Raw genomic sequence first — 22,089 nt, 5'->3', positions numbered from 1 at the left:
TGGGGGCTGTAAATTTTGACCCATGTCTATATACGAATCTTGGGGTAAGATTTGGACATGAATTTCGACTAAAAAATCGATGTTCATATTTGAATGCCAGATTGATCTAGAGGGAAAACCATGAAGAAAAAGCCAAACTTCGTGAAAATCGGATAAGATTTGACCGAGTTATGGGGGTGGTAATTTTTGACCCACGTCTAGATACGAATCTTGGGGTAAGATTTGGACATGAATTTCGACTAAAAAATCGATGTTCATATTTAAATGCCAGATTAATCTAGAGGGAAAACCATGAAGAAAAAACCAAACTTCGTGAAAATCGGATAAGATTTGACCGAGTTATGGGGGTGGTAATTTTTGACCCACGTCTAGATACGAATCTTGGGGTAAGATTTGGACTTGAATTTCGACTAAAAAATCGATGTTCATATTTGAATGCAAGATTAATCTAGAGGGCAAACCATGAAGAAAAAGCCAAACTTCGTGAAAATCGGATGAGATTTGACCGAGCTATGGGGGTGGTAATTTTTGATCCACGTCTAGATACGAATCTTGGGGTAAGATTTGGACATGAATTTCGACTAAAAAATCGATGTTCATATTTGAATGCCAGATTAATCTAGATGGAAAACCACGAAGAAAACGCCAAACTTCATGAAAATCGGATGAGATTTGACCGAGCTATGGGGGTGGTAATTTTTGATCCACGTCTATATACGAATCTTGGGGGAAGATTTGGACATGAATTTCGACTAAAAAATCGATGTTCATATTTGAATGTCAGATTGATCTAGAGGGAAAACCATGAAGAAAAAGCCAAACTTCGTGAAAATCGGATAAGATTTGACCGAGTTATGGGGGTGGTAATTTTTGACCCATGTCTATATACGAATCTTTGGGGAAGATTTGGACATGAATTTCGACTAAAAAATCGATGTTCATATTTGAATGCAAGATTAATCTAGAGGGCAAACCATGAAGAAAAAGCCAAACTTCGTGAACATCGGATAAGATTTGGCCGAGATATGGGGGCTGTAAATTTTGACCCATGTCTATATACGAATCTTGGGGTAAGATTTGGACATGAATTTCGACTAAAAAATCGATGTTCATATTTGAATGCCAGATTGATCTAGAGGGAAAACCATGAAGAAAAAGCCAAACTTCGTGAAAATCGGATAAGATTTGACCGAGTTATGGGGGTGGTAATTTTTGACCCACGTCTAGATACGAATCTTGGGGGAAGATTTGGACATGAATTTCGACTAAAAAATCAATGTTCATATTTGAATGTCAGATTGATCTAGAGGGAAAACCATGAAGAAAAAGCCAAACTTCGTGAAAATCGGATAAGATTTGACCGAGTTATGGGGGTGGTAATTTTTGACCCACGTCTAGATACGAATCTTGGGGTAAGATTTGGACATGAATTTCGACTAAAAAATCGATGTTCATATTTGAATGCCAGATTAATCTAGATGGAAAACCATGAAGAAAAAGCCAAACTTCGTGAAAATCGGATAAGATTTGACCGAGCTATGGGGGTGGTAATTTTTGATCCACGTCTAGATACGAATCTTGGGGTAAGATTTGGAGATGAATTTCGACTAAAAAATCGATGTTCATATTTGAATGCCAGATAAATCTAGATGGAAAACCATGAAGAAAACGCCAAACTTCATGAAAATCGGATGAGATTTGACCGAGCTATGGGGGTGGTAATTTTTGATCCACGTCTATATACGAATCTTGGGGGAAGATTTGGACATGAATTTCGACTAAAAAATCGATGTTCATATTTGAATGCCAGATTGATCTAGAGGGAAAACCATGAAGAAAAAGCCAAACTTCGTGAAAATCGGATAAGTTTTGACCGAGTTATGGGGGTGGTAATTTTTGACCCACGTCTAGATACGAATCTTGGGGTAAGATTTGGACATGAATTTCGACTAAAAAATCAATGTTCATATTTGAATGCCAGATTAATCTAGATGGAAAACCATGAAGAAAAAGCCAAACTTCGTGAAAATCGGATGAGATTTGACCGAGTTATGGGGGTGCTCATTTTTGACCCATGTCTATATACGAATCTTGGGGTAAGATTTGGACATGAATTTCGACTAAAAAATCGATGTTCACATTTAAATGCCAGATTAATCTAGAGGGAAAACCATGAAGAAAAAACCAAACTTCGTGAAAATCGGATAAGATTTGACCGAGTTATGGGGGTGGTAATTTTTGACCCACGTCTAGATACGAATCTTGGGGTAAGATTTGGACATGAATTTCGACTAAAAAATCGATGTTCATATTTGAATGCAAGATCAATCTAGAGGGAAAACCATGAAGAAAAAACCAAACTTCGTGAAAATCGGATGAGATTTGACCGAGCTATGGGGGTGGTAATTTTTGATCCACGTCTAGATACGAATCTTGGGGTAAGATTTGGACATGAATTTCGACTAAAAAATCGATGTTCATATTTGAATGCCAGATTAATCTAGATGGAAAACCATAAAGAAAACGCCAAACTTCATGAAAATCGGATGAGATTTGACCGAGTTATGGGGGTGGTAATTTTTGACCCATGTCTATATACGAATCTTGGGGTAAGATTTGGACATGAATTTCGACTAAAAAATCGATGTTCATATTTGAATGCCAGATTAATCTAGAGGGAAAACCATGAAGAAAAAGCCAAACTTCGTGAAAATCGGATGAGATTTGACCGAGTTATGGGGGTGGTAAATTTTGACCCATTGCTATATACGAATCTTGGGGTAAGATTTGGACATGAATTTAGACTAAAAAAATCGATGTTCATATTTGAATGCCAGATTAATCTAGAGGGAAAACCATAACAAAAACGCCAAACTTCATGAAAATCGGATGAGATTTGACCTAGTTATGGGGGTGGTAATTTTTGACCCACGTCTAGGTACGAATCTTGGGGTAAGATTTGGACATGAATTTCGACTAAAAAATCGCTTTTCATATTTGAATGCCAGATTAATCTAGAGGGAAAACCATGAAGAAAAATTCCTATATCAAATATATATTCTATTTTAGAAGCTATATGTCAAGTTTGGTGACTCTAGTTCTTATTATTTACCAAAATTTCCCAAAAAACAGGATATCGATATAGATTTTTATCGATTGCTTGGAAACGGAGTAAGTTATCGATTATCGGAAACAAACTCGATCTGCGCGGGAGCTAGGAGCATCTACATCTAAAATTTCAAAAAATTTTCTCTAGCTCTTATAGGTTCTAAAATCCTTGCGTTCATACATACGGACGGACGGACGGACGGACAGACAGACGGACGGACATGGCTAGATCGACTCGGCTATTGGTGCTGATCAAGAATATATATAATTTATGGGGTCGGAGATGCTTCCTTCTGCCTGTTACATACATTTGGATTTTGCACAAATACAATATACCCTTATACCCATTTTTAATGGGTTCAGGGTATACAAATTCAGTATGCCATTCTGGTCCATTCGCGGCAACAGAGAACCGGGCTCTAACCCTGGTTCGATATCCTTGCCGGCCAGGACATAGTAGCTAAACTATTTAAAAATGTAGTGGAATAGAATATGCCATATTCTGTAATATATATCCTTATTTTTAAGCAATATTAAGTTGCGTAATGAACAATCGTTTTTAATCGTTATATCTGGTAAGAACTCAGCAATTAAATCGTTTATGTATATCGGCTGCGTTGAGAGCGGAGGGAGAGAGAGAGGGAGAGAGAAAAAGAGAGCGTTAGTGGGGATAATTTATTCATCAACTGTTGTCATGTCAGAAGCGTTGGTGCTTTTGATCCCGTTACATGTCTGGTCTGCCGGCTGCAGCTGTACCAGAGAGCGAGCATGGTAAATGAAATGAGCGGGAGACGTAATTCATATGCCCGCTGCACTCACGCTATTGGCCGAAGTGCTTTTGATCCCGTTTTCTTAGTTGTGGATGGCGTGAGAGCTGCTCTTGGTGTTGTTGAATATTTGCGAAGGCCGCCTTAGCGTGAGCGCAAGCTCTATTCGGCAATTTAGTTTGTGCGCGGCTGTCCTCTTGATCGGTTAATTAATGTGCTAATATAGCTTGTGTAATTAAATAGTGTTAACCGCTATTAGAAAGCGACGTGTGTGTTTATGTGTATTATAGTGTATTATAATCTGTGCTTAGCCCCTTCTACGCACTTAGGCAATCGATATTTCACCTATGTGTTGTGTCGTTTAATTTTTGCTGCTGAGCTTTTTTCGCAAACCACAAATTGGCGCGCATTTAAGCAGAGAGAGAGAGAGAGAGAGAGATTGAGAGAGAATAAGTGAGTAATATAAAGCTTTTCTTAAATAAATGTGTGTTTGTGCATAGTTGTGGTCAAAATAATGGTAATGCATGCAATGCATTTCAAATAAAATATAATTAATTTAAGTCATTTTGTATTTTTATGCAGAGGGTATATTGTTATATTTACGAAATGCGTAACACACAGAACAGTGGATCTTAAATCCATAAACTAAATATATAATATAAATATATTGTGTCAATACGAACATATATATACATACGGACTCAGCCAGAGAGGCACACTACAATAGCATATATGTATCATTAGATTTGTGTATGAACAACATTTTTGTTTTTTAAGATATTATAACCTAGCCCTGCTATAACGAGTTACCTTTACCTAAGATATCTGCTATTTCACTTCGAAAGCCGGAAATAGTTGTTATTTCTTGCTCAATATTTGTATAGTTCTTTTTTAAAAAGTTAATATTTATGTATGTTTCGTGGTCATCTAATGAAGTTCTGCATACAAGAAATAGGGTAAGCTGCTTGAATACCTCCTTTCAGCTCTTTTAACAGGGTGCCTTAAATGTCATGAAAACTGTTTGTATGCAAAAGTAAAGAAACAATTACTCACTGAAAACGCTCGACCATTTCACCCTTGGTTGGAGATTTGGCATTGGCATTTTGTTCGAATGTGCTTTCGACCATTTGAAGCAGGAATCAGGAATCATCAATCAGCTTTGATAAAAACAACAGATGTAGTCCGCATGTTTCGCACCCTGGACGATTCGTCGAATTTCTATCAATAGTTTAGTCCCCGGTTTAAATAACATGACAGGCGAGTGCAATTATAAATGATGCCAACTGGCGTTTAATATTTGATTAATGTGCCACAGCTCGGGCCAGCTGCCTGAGTGGAATCATTCTCATTCTTGTTTAACATGCCGCAGCTGACAGGCCCGAAAGGCAGGCAAATATAAACTGTGCAACATGTTGGCGGCTGCACTATATCGTTTATCCTTATATGGTCTGGTCGGGCCTGGCCAAGCCAGATCCTGTCTGGCTGCTCGTTAGCGCAGCTGCATATGAGATTCGATGCGAGCTTTTGGCAATTTATTTCAATTTGCTGCATCAAAGGACGGACTCAAAGAGCAAACGCATTGCGAATGACCGCCTTAATTACGACTCATGAGCCATAAATCAAGTGTGTACAGAGGCATCAGTCTCTCATAATTGTTCGGCTGTTTATTTGCCCTCGGCAAATTGAGCAGCACTTGCAACGCGGCGTATGCGTAATGCTTTGACATTTGACCGTGCGATGGAAAATAAGTTCACTTGTTAACCTATCACGCAATTAACTGCTGACTGTGGCATCTCTCTGCTGTAGCGTTATTAAAATTCAACACCTCTCTGCGCGCTTTTTAACTGTTGCAGTTGGCGGCAGTCTAAATATTTGCTGCCAGGCTCAAGTTGGCCCCAAACCGCAGCAGCAACACTCGAACCTTAGCTGGCAATTGCTCCCCAAGGAGCATTCTGTTATGCGCCGCACTTCAATTAATTCACAGTCAAACACACACACAAACATACGCACTCACACTCACACACACACACACGCATAGAGCGCAAAAGGAATTCAATTTGGCATTACGTATACGCCACGCTGGTGGCTGCTTAACTGATTCATTTCGTGCGAATTAACATTTAGATTAAAACGCAACACCGAAATGCAAAAGGAAAGAAACAAAATATATATGTATATATATATTTATGCATATTATATAATTTTTCATAAATATTTATTGAAAGCGGCAACTTGGCGACTTTAGCAACAGTTTCAGCTGCAGCAATCTAAATTCTTCAACTGTGACCAGCATGAACAGAACCAGGACCTCAAACCCGAACTCAAAGCCAGCCATAGCCCCAAGTACTTTGCATTTTTGCACAATGTAATAAGAAATGAAAGCGTACAACAGCAGCGGGAGCAAAAATAAAGCAGCAGTTGCTGCAGCAGCGAGGAGGAAGGGGTCGGCCAGCACACCAACTGGTAACCGGACACTTTTTCTGGCTTTGAATTCAAATCGAAAATAAAAAGCTGTTGCTAAAGAGTAAGATAGAGAGAGAGAGAGAGAGAGAGGGGGAGAGTGAGAGTAAAAGAGGAAGAGACAGAGAGAGGGAGAGGGAGAGAGCGAGTCAGAGTAGCAGCTGCTTATAGAAACACAATGTTATTATTGATACCAATATGCACGAATAACAGAAAATCTACTCGAAATTGCATTGGCAATGGCAGCCTTCAGCTGTATTTCTAAGAGCTGGGATGAAAGCTGCATGAAAGCGCCGTCCAATTAGAAATCATTTGTTGAATTTACTCCAGTCAAGTATTTTGTAAACATGAATAATAAGATAAAAATCAGTTATATTGTTGCTTAATTGCAATCAAAAGCTGGAAGCTCGCTATTTGCCTTTATCTATTATTAGCATTATAGAATGAGAGAGGAAGTATATCTGCCAAAACTAACATAATGTATATAGAAGCAATAATTAAATTATGATTGAAATTACCAGATTTATTAAGTATATGTTAAGTAGCATTAACATAATCACTGCTATGTAATGCTTGAACGTTGTGAATCATGTTAGCAGTTATATGTAAAGTTACATGAAAAGATAGGCTCTTCACTGTAGGAAATATGAGCTCGGTCAACAGAAGCTCCTTAAAAGTGAATATGAACTGCCTGTTGCGTTAAGAGATTAAAGGAAATTTAAAGAAGGTTTTTAAGTGAACTACTTTAAGAGCTGCTTGCAACTGACATTAACATAGTCAGATTGTATCTATGGGCAACTTTCACATTGTGAGTAGGGTAAACATATGCATTTAATGTGGATCACAACTGTTTAAAATGTGAGAATGTCGCAATATGAATAGAGTAGATATATGCAAACGGGTGTGAATACTTACACGTGAGCGAGCTTAACAGAGGCTTGTCATGTTGAAATTTGTGACATATTGGGGGATTACATTAACGTATTGGGGTTGTTGAAAGATGCTCACGCATGTTGAGAATGAACAGCATAATTGGTACCGTTAAGAAATATCTAAATTGTTTGCAATGTTAAGGGATGTAAGGCTCATTTAACATATGTTATGTTACATAGTTAGCAAATAAAATGTGTTAAACGCAAAACAAAGTAAGTTAGTTGTGCAGTTTCGCGTCCAAATGCCACGTGGTATATAATATATACTGTTGATGATATGCATAATAATAATATATATATATATAATGCTGATTAGCATTGATATGCAAATTTTGTGTGCCTGTTTAAGGCTTTAACACGCCGAACACGCCCACAAGCTGCTGTTTATTTATTTTTACATGCCAGCTAAATTTAATTTACAAAATTGCAGCTCATGTTTTTGTTGCTCGTGAATGATAAGTGCTTATATCTATGTTTTGTCGGGAATTTAAGTTCCGCTTGTCGCTTACAGCTCAGTAGGTTTTATGTATAAGAAACAAGAGCAAACAAATTGTAAAGCCCGCTGTGAGCACTTCATAAAATGGCACCAAATGTGGCAGCAGCCAAATCAAATTTCTTTGCACCTACAGCAATGGAACCTGCTGGGCCCGAGTAATATAAATAATAAGCATAACAGCGGGTGCGGCAACAACAATAGCAATAAAATGCTGAACAACTGCAAGGACCAAAGACAAAGGCAAAGGCAAAGGCAAGTCAAAGCATGGGCGGCCAGACAATTGACACAAGTTGGCAGCTAGCTGCTGGGGGGAACGGACAATGAAGGGGGTGGGGCCTACAACTTTTGTTAGCACTTTGCGCAATTTATTTTATTGTTGTTTGGCAAACAAGTTTCTCATAAGTTTCCAGCTGTTCAGCAAACGGCACTCAATTTCGTTCGCCATTTGAAGAAGAAAGTTGCGTATTTGGATTATTAGTTGGCCCCAACGTGGCAGTTGTCATCTGTCTGGCTGGCCGCATGTCAAATTTGTCATGCGCTGCAAATTTGCATGGCAAATGCATTAATTACGCGTCTCTATGTCGCGCTAAGGATTTGCATACGCCAAGTGAATCAATTCAAAGCCAAAAAGTCAATCAAATTGTGAAAATAAAACAGCAACAGCAACAACAGCAACGACAACAGCAAACAGACAAACAAGCAAACAAACAAACAAACAAACAAACAGACGCTGCAGTCCCCAGCCACGTTCTATAAACTTGCAGCACTGACCACCCTGTGGCAGTTGATGAACTGGTGGTCAACAGCAGCAGAAGCCGCAGCAGCAGCAGCAGCACAGCAAAAACTCTCTCTAAACCGCTGTCCATTTGTTGTGCCAGTGTCACTTGTGCGTGTGTGTGTGTGGGGGGGTGTGTGCGACGAACAATAAATAAAGTCTAGCCAGCGGACACTTCAAAAAACAATTATGGCTGCCAGCGGCTTACGCATGACTGCAGCAGCAATCGTCCATTTGGGGATTGAAATTGCTCTGGCGAATTCTATGCGGATTTCGAATTGGTTCACTGCCCGCCAAAATAAAAACTTTATGCACTTGTTTATATATAACAAATACTGTTGTGCAATAAAAGAGCATAAAAATATGTGTTGTTTACATAAAATAACAGGCCACAGCGCAGCGTTGGGCAGTGCACGACTCGCTGCTGTGCTACTTTTATTTATTGTGGACCCTTGAAGGAATTTAGTATTCCTGTACAAGAAGGTTGTCTATAGGCAAATCTTAGGTGCACACTTATTTATTATTTTGTTCAATCATCATTAAATCTAATCAATTAACACATCACTTTCTTTTTATTATATTCAAATTAGCAAACTTTTTATCGTACTGTTTAGTCCAATATTATTTTCATGTTAACTTCTATGCTATGTCTATGTAAACTCCAATGTTACATTACATCTCGACTCATGAACATTGCTGTAAACTTGATCGTTATTTTAACTCTTATGTAATACCTATGTTATGTCTATGTTATGTTCCACTTATGCACTACCTCTTAACCACAATGCATTTCTAGCCAAAGCATCTTAAAACTGTATTATCCTTTGATAAACATACTTATAAGCCCTGTTCAAAATCTGACTACAGAGCATCGCAAGCCAAAACAAATCGCAGAGCACAAAGTTTTGACAAGCGGAACAGGAAGCGGAAGTGGCTTTGTATTTGCATGAGTGTGTCTGTATGTGTGTGTGTTTGCGTCTGAGAGTGATTCGATAAAACAATGGTAGGTCGATGCTGCACATAATTGTTAACAAATGTTTTGCTTTTGTTGCTGCTGCCTTTGCCCTTCTGTTATTGGACAGCAACTGCAAAAGGGCAAAGGTCGTTGGTAGCAAACATTTTCGTCTGAGTCAGCACATGTAATGATTAAACACCTATTCAAGCTGTTAATAACATTAGCATAAGCTGCGGCAAAGCTGTCCACAATTGGCTTTCAGAAGTGCTAATGATGATAACGATGGCTGAAATGCTGACATGTGGGCATTTGGGCATGTTAAAGGGAAAAGCGTGAATTTTCGCTTACCATTGACAGGGCAACAGACAGACAGTCAGACTTTTGGATTTCAGCTTGTTTGGTGAATACTTACATATGTGAAATCAGATTTGAAACACATTTGCCTCTAAAGCCAATTAAGGTTACCCCGGTAGCTGCTGGCAAAAGTAAAAAAAAGGTTTCGCCCGCGCCATCAATGATGAACGAAGCGGCAAGTTAGAGGCGGGGCAGGGGGTATGGCAACGGCAGCAGCCATGCGGTCTTCATGTGTGTAAATATGACAGAACATATGCGAACATGAGCTAAAAAGCAGCCATCGGTGTTCTCACTGCTGCTGCTCCACCTGCCGCTTGGCTGCTAGGGGCAACATGAGCTGTCAATTTGGCCAGAATTTAAAGTGCTTGGCTGGCAGCGGAGCTCGTCGTCGTTGTAGCAACTTAAATTCTATTGCCAATTGCAGCCGCTTACGACAGATGCAATTACCAAGCAACCCGACCTGCCCGCTCCAACCCACTCTAAGCCAACCGCACTCACCACGTGACACCACACTCCCCCTCCTCCTTCACACTCACACATTTCTTTGCCCGTGTGCTTGGCGCTCGTAAATTGCCAGCGTGATATTAAATTACGTGTGACTTTCTACTTCCGCTGCTACGTAATCCATTTCCGGTTCGTTGGTTGGGTTACATTTACCGTTAATCTCGTGCTAAGCGCCTCAAATAAATTATTCGCAGAGACCCACACCCCCCTCACCACCCCAGGCGACCACTGTTTGCCCTGAAATTTGCAATTAAAATGCATGCCTCGCTGGTCAGCCGTTGCCATTTGCCATTGCTTGCCTCGTTTTGTGGCCGCCGCTTGACCCAATTCACAGCACAAAACTCAGACAGCATTTGGTCAGCTGCAACGGTAGTGCCTCTAGCCAGCGCTAATGTGTGGCAAACGCGAAAAACCCCATAAAAAAAAAAAACAAAAGCAACAGCACATCGAAGATTAAATATCCTTGCAGACATTCAGCAAAGAAGTTAAATAATTAAAAAACTCTATATCCGATTTGATACAGCTTAGCACAGATAATGTGAAGATATATCGAAAGCCCTGGCTGGCTTTATCTTTACATAATTATTTAAGTTGGAAGCCTAAGATACCTTGTCAAACCAAAAGTTGTTCTTGCTTTTTATCCAATTTTTATGACATAACATTCCCATCCGGCAAGACTTCCATTTCATTTTATATTAAATAAAAAATATTTTGCGATTATAGCTAGTTGCCTCTTGCTGCCAGTTACACATGTCGTGACATAATTATAATACCCTCGGCAAGGGTATGCAAATGGCCGTATGTATTCGAATGATGCGAATTTCGTTTAGCTTTTGTGGCCTCGTCTGCTGTTGTCGCTGCGGTTCTCTCTTGGCTGTTTATCAGGCTAAACGCACCTAATGGATTAGAGAACGACTCTGCGACTCGCATTGGTTAACTGCATTTGCATTCCAGAGTTCGCAGTTCGCATTTGAAATGCGAAATGCTGTTGCATCTCAAATGCCATTTGATTGCATTATGCGCCAAAATATGTGCTATGAAAATGCGCAAACCGAATGCGTCGCATACGTTATATTCCATAGAACACGTTAGTTGGAAAATATTGGCATAAAACGAAGCACTTTGATCAAAAGCGTAAGTCTGCTTTTGTAAATGCTTCAATTGAGCATTTTTTGCCGAAGTCTCAAATTTACTTGAGACACTCATATTATTTTTCTTCACCAGTTCTCTCTCTTTTTCAAAGGTATTTTTCTCACTTGGTTTCTCAATTTTCCCCTCGATGTTTCAAACGATCTCTGCCTCTGTCTATCTCGTGCTTTCTGACAACTGAGCGTTGTTAGCAGAAGCCTTAACTTTAATTTTATAACTTAGCTGACATTCGCCCTTCTATGCGATTCTCACAAGTTTAAATAAGAGTTGAAATACTCTGGTATTTTTTGTTGGTATTTTTTAGACAATTGTTTGTTCGTTTACGTGCCTTTGACTCTGTTCCTTGTCTGTCTCTCTCCTTCTCTCACTTCTCTATCTTAACTAAGCGTTACACGTCTGTTGGGGCATTTTGTAGCTAATTGCTGGGTATCTTTACGTGCAACACTTTGGAATAGAATAACTTTACTTATTTAGTCTTTATTTAAAGTAGGTCAGGTGTATTCGATTCAGGCGGCTGTTTTTGATTCTATTTCAAAGTTTTCTCGCTAAAGCTTTTATTCTGAGGACTAAAATAGTTTGAAGTTGTTGGCAATAAGCTGAAATTCAGATCTAATCACTATTTGAAAAGTGCAAATGCAATTCTAAAATAATTTCAAAGTTATTTAACAGAGAAATGTCTAATTTTGCAGAGGACAAGAACCAAGCGAGCTGTTTTACTTTTTGTTTGTACAGCTTTTTGCTGCCCTGCATTGAAGCTAACTGTTTTGGCTGGCCTCTTTAAAATTGAATTACGTGGCCAGAGTAGCTGTTACTGCCTGTCACCTGCGTGACCCGCCTGCCTGCTCCGCCCGATCTGCCCGCAAATTGCGTTTGCCGCATATCAAAGCCAAATGCACTTAATTGAGTGGCTGACTGGCGTGCAAGACAAAGAGCTGGCGACATTCACATGCGAGTACATACTGTAGATGCCAGACTGTAGACCGGACACTATGCTGTGCTTGTAAAATGCTCGTCCATTAGCTCAATCAGGCAACCTGGCTGCAACTGGCCAATCAATTAAATACTTCAATTTGCTCCAAAGTTAAAGCTGCATTTTATGTCTGGGCTTTAGTTTGTATGTACACTTGGAAAAAGGCGCCATTCAAGTTGCTTTTCTTCAAATTTATTTATAAAATTTAATGATAACCATAAAGCGTAAATTTCGTAATCAGCTTAAGAAATGTTCAGCTCACAGCTTGACAACGTGTGCACTTGATTTGTGTACAAATTCCAGATTTTTCCTCTGAGTGTAGTACTCCTTGTGGCATCCATTAAGCGTTAACGCCAGGCGGTAAATGTATGTCATCATGTGGCCTGGCCACGTTGCCTGTTGGCTGCATTGCGCTCCAAGTGCGCTCATTACATGAGTCTGAGGCTTTGCCAAGTGGCTTTAAATTGCCATTCCGAATGCTTGTCCCCCGCCTGCTACTGCTGCTGTTCCTGCTGCTCATATCCGTATCCATGTGGCTGTCGTCTGCTGCTGATTAACGCTGCTGAACTGTGACCATTTTGCGCTTTTATCGTTTTAATTGTTGCAGCTGCAGTTGCAGTCACAATCGCCGCCCGACAACTGCGTTTCCTGTGTCACAGTTTTGCATCCGTTTCCTGTTTGCTGGCAATGCTGAAGTGGCGCCTGCCCGAGCAGACTGATAGCAATGCAGGTCACAGCACACAAATACAAATACCAGCATACGCTCATCAATTTCATTAAGCATACGCACCGTAAGCTGACCGTAGATGTTGATTGCTTATCGGCATAGACTAGTCCATGTAATTTACTTTGTCTACGCATAGTATAGGCCAATAATATGGAATTTAATGAAAGCTGATGCAGCAGCAACTGTTACAGACCAACAATAAATATTAACAAAAACAAAAGCAACATCAGGCAGGCAGAAGCCGGCTTTTGTGCGAGAGGCGTCTCATTAAATATGGCCACGCCCCTGCAGCTTTAAACACATTAATTAATGGCGAATAATACGCTTATTCAATGTTTAAATTAATATGCATATGCATAAATATATCATTTCTATAAGCGCATATGCAATATGTTAATCGAACTGATACGAATGACAGATTCTCTTGTAGAACGTGGCATGCTTTAATCATATTGAATTGAATATATATTTATATTATATATTGGAATGTTCGCTTTGTTAATGCTGAATATTGAATGAGAAAATGTGACAGATGAGTCCAGACTTTGAACTGATAAGTTTTAATGTGATATGCAAATATTTCCGTATCGAAATGGATACAAAAGTAAACTTTACTATTAAAAGATAATTTTAAAATATAAACATAGCGCTTACAATTCGTTTGGCAAAATTGTGTAGGTTCTGCTTACCAACATTTTTACGGGAATGTATTCGAAGTTATTGCTGGCAAAATATTAATCATTTTCATCGTTAAGGAATGTTTAGAAATTATTTTCTAGACTATTTTATTCAAATTAAATTGACTTATATATTAAAATAGTTTATAAATTAATCTCACGGTTGTCGAGGGCTGGATAGCCTTCCACTCCAGCCGATGCATACGGCTTTCCCCATCCGGCAGCTCAAAGGGCGCTACTTTGGCCTTCTACCTCGAGGGGTTCACGGCGTTTCTACCACTTATAACATTGTTTTTATACAACTTTCACTAAATTACTTTTTCTAATACTACTTTTGTTGAGTCGGATATAGATAGATGAGCTATATGAGCTAGTTGTTCTGATCAAGAATGTATTGATTTTATGATGTGGAAGATACCTTCCACCTGTTACATGGATTTGCATAGAGTATGCGTGAAACTCAATGCTTGAATAGTTAAATCTAGCTGCCGAATTTTGTTTATTGTTTGCCAAGAAATTCTAGTTTCAATGCAAGTTATTAACTTTGTTGCATTAAAATTATGTGAACTTTGAACTTTTTTGCCAAATAAAACTTTTTCAGTCCATTTTGTTGTATTTTTTGCTCAAGAATAACTAATTTCGCGCCAACTTTCGACAGGCTTTGCCATTAAAATACTGAGAATCAGGGAATACTTAATGAAACGTAAAATTTTGAAGAAAATCATTTTAATAAATACAAAATACAATAAACAAAACAGGTTTATTAAACAAAACCTTTCAAATAAAGCCCAATGGAAAATTAAAGGATTTAATTAATTTGCACATTTAGGATAACTGTCCCATTTTTTGAGTCAAGGCAGGTGAGGCTGTTAATCACATTACAGTGTATATTCCTTTTCATTAGGTGTAATCACTTTTCCATGATTTAAAGGATTTACAAGTGGTCAAACCATGAATACTACAGCACTTCTGCTTTCTTCAAATGATAAGCTAATAACCAAGGTGAAATTGGATCTCTCATTTATTAACATTTATAAAAGCAAGCAATCTATTTAAATGCTCGTTAAATGTTTTAAATTTAAAATTAAAGTTTGCAGATAACTTGCGAATGTTTGTAATGCGTTTGGCCACTTGCCATTAAATCTGGCATGGCTTTGGCTTGAGTCCGGCCAAAAGACTCTTAATCAAATGAGATGCAGTGCAGCTCAGGGATTGTCAGGCGCATACACATACATTGATGTGTGTATATAGATCTGCTATTATTGGCTTTTGTGGCAGCTGCTCGATGTGTTTGTAGTTAACTGTTAAACACTCTTGTGGCCATAAAGCCGCACACATTAAATGCGCCGTCGAGTAGTTTGGCTTGTAAATCACATTGCACATACGCAGCGTGGGCCAATAACAAACTTTGTCTGCTGTCTGTTGTGTGTGTGTCTGTGTGTGTGTGCATTAGCTTGAGCTGCATTTTAATACACACAGCGCTAATAATTCACACAATAAGCTCGAAGGCAGGCAGGCAATGCCAGTGCCATTATTCATAGGGCAGCCAAATAAGCCGCAATACAGTATGGGTATGGCAAGGCCAAGGTAGGGTATGGCAACCAGCTGAAACCGAAACATATGTCTGTTCAGGTACTACAATATTGTATAGGGGGATGGCGCCAAAAATATGGCCAGCCTTAGTGCTGTAGAATCCAGCTTGGCATAATCGGGTAAGGCTTTGGAAAGGGTTGGGTAAGGGTATCTGCGGGCTAGTTGCTGTACAAGCAGCTCCAACATGGCAGACAAACAGACAGCCAGGGGCGAGGGAGGAAGGCGACACGTTTATAGCATTTGCCAATGCACAGAGTGCGCTTTTCACTTTTATTGTTGGTGTTGCCGTCGCTGCTGTTACCTGGTTGTTGGCAGAGTGTTTTGTTGCTGTTGGCTAGAGCCGAGACTATATATCTGTCTGGGCTCTGGCTGTCGGCAAACAAGAGCTGCAGCAGCGGCAGCAATCGTGGCAGGCAACAGCTGCAGCAGCATCTTACATTTATGCGCTTTGGTTAACTGTGTTTGCCAGAGTTTTCTGAGTTTGCCTTTTGTTTAAAGTTTTTATGACAGCTTGCTTCGTTTTGAGTGCCGGGTTACAACATGTGTTTTCTGTCCAGCTCACAAGTGTTGTGCACATACACACACCACACACACACACACACTCACACACAACATCCGAAATGTATGTTTTTATTGCAACTTGTTTCTGGCTAAGGGGATTTACCTTGTGTCTGGGCTTTGCCGCCTGCTGTCAAATCAATTAATTATGAGCCATCGCTTTTCATTTGGGCAACCATCAACAAAAAAGCGAGCAACAAACAAAATGCCAATGAAATTTGCGTCTGACAAATTTCGCTCATCTGGTTTGTCGCCACAGCAGGCACCAAAACATATATCTATCTATATTTGTTGTGAAAATACGCATTGGCTGAGCACTCTTGTATTTTTCGATTTTATTGCTCAATGAATAGAGCTGCCGCAACAGCAGTATCAGAGCGTTCAAAAATCTAGCCTGGATTGCATTAATGTGCGGTATTTAAATGCCTTGCGACCACAAAACAAAACACCAAGCAATAGCCGACGCCAGAAAGGGACATTTTGCATTTGCATGAAAAATGAAAAATCACACATACACACATTCAAGCACTAAAATGCTGGACGGGACAAGCATCTAGTTGGCGCGACTAAAATATACCAGCACCTAGTGAATTTTAATGGGACCCGGCTACTGTTACCGTTATTGTTACTGTTCCTGTTACTGTTATTGCTAATTTGCGTGATAATGTTACTGTTTCTGTTACTGTTGCTGTTAAAGTTACCTTTACAGTTACTGTTACGTTTACTGTTACTGTTACGTTATGTTAACCGTTACAGTTATATCTGTTATTTCGGTTCTACAGTAAGCTTTACAGAACATTATACAATTCTGAAATCTCCGTCTTGTTATGTCCCCTTCGTATATTTTTTGCAATTAACAGTAGCAGAATATGTTAAGCCAGAATCAAACATCTTTTGGCTTCGTGCAAGTAACGTTCTAAGCTACTCTCAAATATTGTATCAGTATTAACAGTGCTCTCTTAACAAGAAACTAATACAAATGCACGTTAAGTTACTTGTATCTCTATGCCTATTTTTATTGCTGTCATTTATTATAAACTAACTTTGTCAAGTTTAACTAGTCGACCAAACGTTTACGGCCGCTTAAGCTAGCCATATATACCCTGTTAATGAAATGGCTCGGCAATTGGAGCCCGTTTGGGTCAGAAATTGGAGCCGGGACCAGACCTAAGCAGATACATTTTGTTCACATTGCTGTTGTTGCCGGACGCAGGCCCGAAAACAGGCGACGAGCAACGCACAATTCGAATTGTTTGCCCTTTGTCAGCAGCAACTAAGCCCCAGCTTCATGTGTGTTTCCTGGATTTGTGTGCTTGTGTTTATGTGTGTGTGTATTTGTGTGTGTGCGTGCGGTTCTCTAATGCATGTGCTGTGAAATTTTGTGATTTATGACATTAAATGCACAAAAATGGGATTTTATACGAATTTAATGGGTTTTTAGTGTATTTTAATGTGATCCATTTGCGGAAATTTTCAGATTTTCAAGCATTTGCCAAAAACATTTACAACAAATTCATTTCAAAGCTTCAGCTTTACATTTTTATTTGCAATATGAAATTCCGACAAATTTTGTGATTTAATGCGCGCTATTCAGAATAATAGCCAATTCAAGCTGAACCCTACAATGGGATTAAATGAAGTTTCACAAAAGTTGGCGCTCCACATTGAAGGTAAGGCTTAGGCCACCCACAAACTTATATTGCTTATAGAATCGTAGATTTACCCTCATACCACCGAAGGGTATTATACCCGGCCAGTTATCGCTATTTATCAGCATATTTTTTACGAAGTACGTACCCTGGGATAGAGGACAGTCTCTGCCCGTAAATGGCAGATTTGTGTTCTCGCCCTGTCGCAATGTCGTTTTGCCGTAGTTTTCAAAGAACACTCTCAGCCCCGAACAGATGTCCATACTGGGTACAAAGAATATCATTGGCTTCCATATATGATTTCGCTTGGGATCGTGCTGAAAATCAGCCGACATTTGAAAATGTCTGGCATCCATATCTTCGAGAATGTGCACAGTACCATTAAGTGAGTGCTCTTCACCCATAACTCGGATATCGCGAAAATCAATACATTGCTTCTCGGTGCTGGCCAAAGCCTCAAATTTTATAATTCTTGTAGTGTAGATATAAAACCCCTTTAAAATGTTAATTATAAGTATATTTTTGGCTGTTAGTAACAGGTATTTCTTACCCAGCTCCTTGACAGGTTGGCTCCCAACAGCAGCAGTTGAAGAAAAAGCGTTTCTGCCAACGCCATATTGGGATTTAGTAATTGAATCGTTGGCTCTGGCATATTTATATAGCAGTTTAGAATTTACACGCTGAATAATTCCAATTTGTTATTAATTACACACACTAAATGCTGGTAGATTATATCTTCTTAAAATGTATTAAATGTTATATAAGCTCTTCTGGTATTTTTGTAATTAGTGCTCGCCGTGCTTCATGTGAACTCAACGTACAATTAAAATGTTCTAAAAGTAATAACATTTCATGGCTCTGTTATGTGGCTCTTAGCTAATGAAAACTACAAATAACAGAATGTGTAGTATGTAGTCTCCCAATATTTTTTGAAACATTTCTGTATAGACACTCAAGAGTATATAAGTTGATTTAAACAATTTGCATGCTGTATTTAAATAATCCTTAAAAGTGTAAAATATCGAGAGAAGACAATTTCTGACTTATCGTAGTCCATGATAAGTTTACTCTTAACAGCATTAGCTGAAAAAGTAACACAGCAGGCGACATCTTGTTGGGTTTTGAATATTGAATCGTGAGGTTTGGCATTTTTATATTGCAACTATTTAAATGTTTGAATATTTTTCATATCGAATCGCATCATTTAAATGCTTAATGTGTGCAATTTTGTATTTGTACGCCAAATAATTGCAATTTATAACTAATTACTAATACTAAATGCTGGCAGCTTATCTCTTATTTAAATGTTTCAATTTCTGTTTTTGTGACGTTCAACTTCTAATTAATGAAAATTACAAATGTTATTCGAATCGACACATCTGCAAGCAATGATTGTCTTTCTATATCAAATTACATATTCTACAAATAATAAGAGTCGAACGGTTGGCAGTATGTATTAAACATTCTGTTATGTATCATTCCCGTATGGATAAACAGGATAACTCTATAGAAAAGTTGGCGTTCTAGTTGGTCTTACAGAAAGATTCTCAGAATCTGTTATAGCCGCATATTAAACTTTATTTTATTTTAAAACTTTGAATTATTTTTGATAGGTAATATAACCTATTTTGCTCAAGAGTGCATATTAAGTGGGGTAATAAAGGGTTTTATAGATAGAGTTACCTAACTCGCCCCTCCATAATAGTTTTACAGCTGGCACCACCTATAGACTTGACATTCTTATAGAATCGTAAATTGAGCTCCAGACCGCCAAAATTGAATAAATCCGGCCAGGTATCGGTGTTTAGCAACATATTCTTTATATAGTATGTGCCCTTCGGCAATGGACAGCTCTTTCCGTCAAATGGTAAGTTTGTATTTTCGTCCATTCGGAAAGTCGATTTGGCAAATGTTCCTATGAACAATTCCATTGCTCTACAAATGTTCATGATGGGTACATGGCTAAGCGCAGGTTGCCACCGACCATTTTTGTTTGGATCATAGCGAAAATCTAAAGAAAACTGAAAATTTTCCCCATCCATATCTTCGAGTATGTAGACTGTTCCATTTAGTGCTCGATGGCGACCCACAAGACGAACATTGCCAAAGTCAATAAGTAGTTCCTCTTCGGCTTCCAAAGCGTCAAATTCCAACATTTCTACAGTATACTTGGCTAAGCCCTTAAATGGTAATTATTTCAGATAGATGTATTGCTTAGGTAGAATAATTTCTATGCTTACGGTACTGCATAATAAGTTGGTTTTAAAAAGGATCAACTGGAGAATTAACGTAGCTGACAGGTTCATGTTGTTTTCTGTTAATTGAATAGCTCGGGCCGACTTAATTAATATAGCTCTGAAATAAAAGGTTTCATGTTTCATATATCTGATCACGTTTTTAATTGGATAAGCCTTGCATTCTAATACAAAATAATTGCCTTTGACCACGAATTAAGCAAATCAGTTAAATTATCGAACTTATCAGATTGTATAAAGTACTATCAAACACTCAAGTGCTGATCTTCCTTTTGACCAACTATTTTTTGGAACTTTATAAGCTGTAAAATGTCATGGATTTGTTAAAATGTTCTTAGCTCAATTATGTGAAGAGCAATTAACATAATAACACTATGTTAATGTCTTTTGCTATAATGTTAGCTCTAAAAGTTAGTTTTTCTTTCTCAAATGCATTATGTGTGATTTTCATAAGTGTTAATAATGCAGAATAGGTTTATTTGAAAATCTTTTATCGTAGATTTACATTAGTTTTCGCTCAACTATAGTTCGACAGCTGGCACCACCTACAGGCTTGCCATGCTTATAAAATCGATAATTGAGCTCTATCCCACCAGTTGGTATTATGTCCGGCCAGGTTTCTGTGTCCATCAACAGACTCCTAACATAGTATGTGCCTTTGGGCAATGGACAGCTCTTACCATCAAATGGTAAGTTTGTTATCTCGCCCTGACGCAATGTCGACTTAGCATACGTTCCAATATACAATTTCATTGCCCTACAAATATCCATTATGGGTACATTGTAAAGAATAGGTCGCCAGCGGCCATTGTTGCTTGGATCATTACGAAAATCGACTGACAATTGAAAATTTTCCCCATCCATATCTTCGAGTATGTGGACTGTTCCATTTAGAGAGCGTTCGCGGCCCACAACCTGAAGATTACGAAAATCAACAAGTAGTTCCTCTTCGGGTTCCAAAGAATCAAATTGCACAATTTGCACATTGTATTTGTATCGCTTAAATAGTAACAATTATTGAAGTATTTATAGTCTTTGTCTTAAATTTCTTAACTTACCCAACTCCATGATAAATTGGCCCTCAACAGAATTAACTGTAAGGTAATCGTCACCGACAAGTTCATGTTTCTTTCTGTTAATTGAATGGTTGGGACGGATGAATTTATATGGTTCTTAACTGAAAGGTTTTCATGTTTTGTACATCTGATCGTATTATTTAATCTTTGCAACATTGTAGTCAAACACAAATAAATGTTTATTGCCACTAATTACCAATTCAATCCAATAATGAGAATATAATCAGCTCATGAAATTACTAGCATGTGCAGAAAATTGCCGAACAATCTTGTGTTAATCACGATGCCGGATTCATTTTTTCGAACAATATTTCACCACCAAGTGCCACAAATAAAACAAATCCCTTTTTATACCCTGAACCCATTAAAAATGGGTATAAGGGTATATTGTATTTGTGCAAAATCCAAATGTATGTAACAGGCAGAAGGAAGCATCTCCGACCCCATAAAGTATACATATATATTCTTGATCAGCACCAATAGCCGAGTCGATCTAGCCATGTCCGTCTGTCTGTCCGTCCGTCCGTCCGTCCGTCCGTATGTATGAACGCAAGGATCTCAGAAACTATAAGAGCTAGAGACTTGAAACTTGATGTAGGTGCTCCTAGTACCTGCGCAGATCGAGTTTGTTTCCGATAATCGATAACTTACTCCGTTTCCAAGCAATCGATATGTCGATATATCGATATCCTGTTTTTTGGGCAATTTTGGTAAATAATAAGCGCTAGAGTCACCAAACTTAACATATAGCTTCTAAAATAGAATATATATATGCATTTGATGTTAGAAGAAGAGGGTTCAGGGTATCCCCTAGTCGGGAGCTCCCGACTAGAACCTCTTACTTGTTTTAATATACAAAATTTGTAAGCTTTGGCTTGCCCCCAATAATGTAAAAAGTAATTATCATTAACTTTTTACATCAAATTCTAATTATTGCCAAATGAATGTTAACTTTCTGTTAGCAGAAACATTTCCTTGCTATGTTATTAAAGGAGCGCGTATGTTATGTTGCTTAACAGTAGCTGTGTATGTTAATTTGAGTCAAAATAGTCAAGTTGTGTTTCTTGATTATATTATTATGTCA

The 22,089-nt window shown here is 38.5% G+C and overlaps 2 protein-coding genes across 2 annotated transcripts; both read right to left on the bottom strand.

The window, feature by feature from the left end:
* Nucleotides 1-17,667: 17,667 nt before the first annotated feature.
* Nucleotides 17,668-18,290, bottom strand: LOC115763803. Its single transcript, XM_030706550.1, has 2 exons — nucleotides 18,225-18,290; nucleotides 17,668-18,129 (listed from the first exon to the last, which is right to left on the bottom strand). The coding sequence occupies exons 1-2, from the start codon at nucleotides 18,288-18,290 to the stop codon at nucleotides 17,668-17,670; spliced, it is 528 nt and encodes a 175-aa protein (XP_030562410.1).
* A 2,140-nt stretch (nucleotides 18,291-20,430) lies between these two features.
* Nucleotides 20,431-21,053, bottom strand: LOC115763796. Its single transcript, XM_030706538.1, has 2 exons — nucleotides 20,988-21,053; nucleotides 20,431-20,928 (listed from the first exon to the last, which is right to left on the bottom strand). The coding sequence occupies exons 1-2, from the start codon at nucleotides 21,051-21,053 to the stop codon at nucleotides 20,431-20,433; spliced, it is 564 nt and encodes a 187-aa protein (XP_030562398.1).
* Between the last annotated feature and the right edge of the window lie 1,036 nt (nucleotides 21,054-22,089).

The sequence above is a fragment of the Drosophila novamexicana genome, unplaced genomic scaffold, assembly GCF_003285875.2.
Source record: "Drosophila novamexicana strain 15010-1031.04,08,12 unplaced genomic scaffold, DnovRS2.1 tig00000008-arrow-pilon, whole genome shotgun sequence".
NCBI lineage: Eukaryota > Metazoa > Arthropoda > Insecta > Diptera > Drosophilidae > Drosophila > Drosophila novamexicana.
Note: the sequence above shows the minus strand (reverse complement) of the source record. Positions and strands in the feature narration are given on the sequence as shown.

Bases quoted from the DNA above. Each gene is read 5' to 3' on its own strand.
- LOC115763796 (XM_030706538.1), bottom strand. From the start codon at position 21,053: ATGAACTTGTCGGTGACGATTACCTTACAGTTAATTCTGTTGAGGGCC. The intron at 20,929-20,987 runs GTAAGTTAAGAA...TTACTATTTAAG, and splicing joins CCAATTTATCATGGAGTTGG to CGATACAAATACAATGTGCA.
- LOC115763803 (XM_030706550.1), bottom strand. From the start codon at position 18,290: ATGGCGTTGGCAGAAACGCTTTTTCTTCAACTGCTGCTGTTGGGAGCC. The intron at 18,130-18,224 runs GTAAGAAATACC...ATAAAATTTGAG, and splicing joins CCAACCTGTCAAGGAGCTGG to GCTTTGGCCAGCACCGAGAA.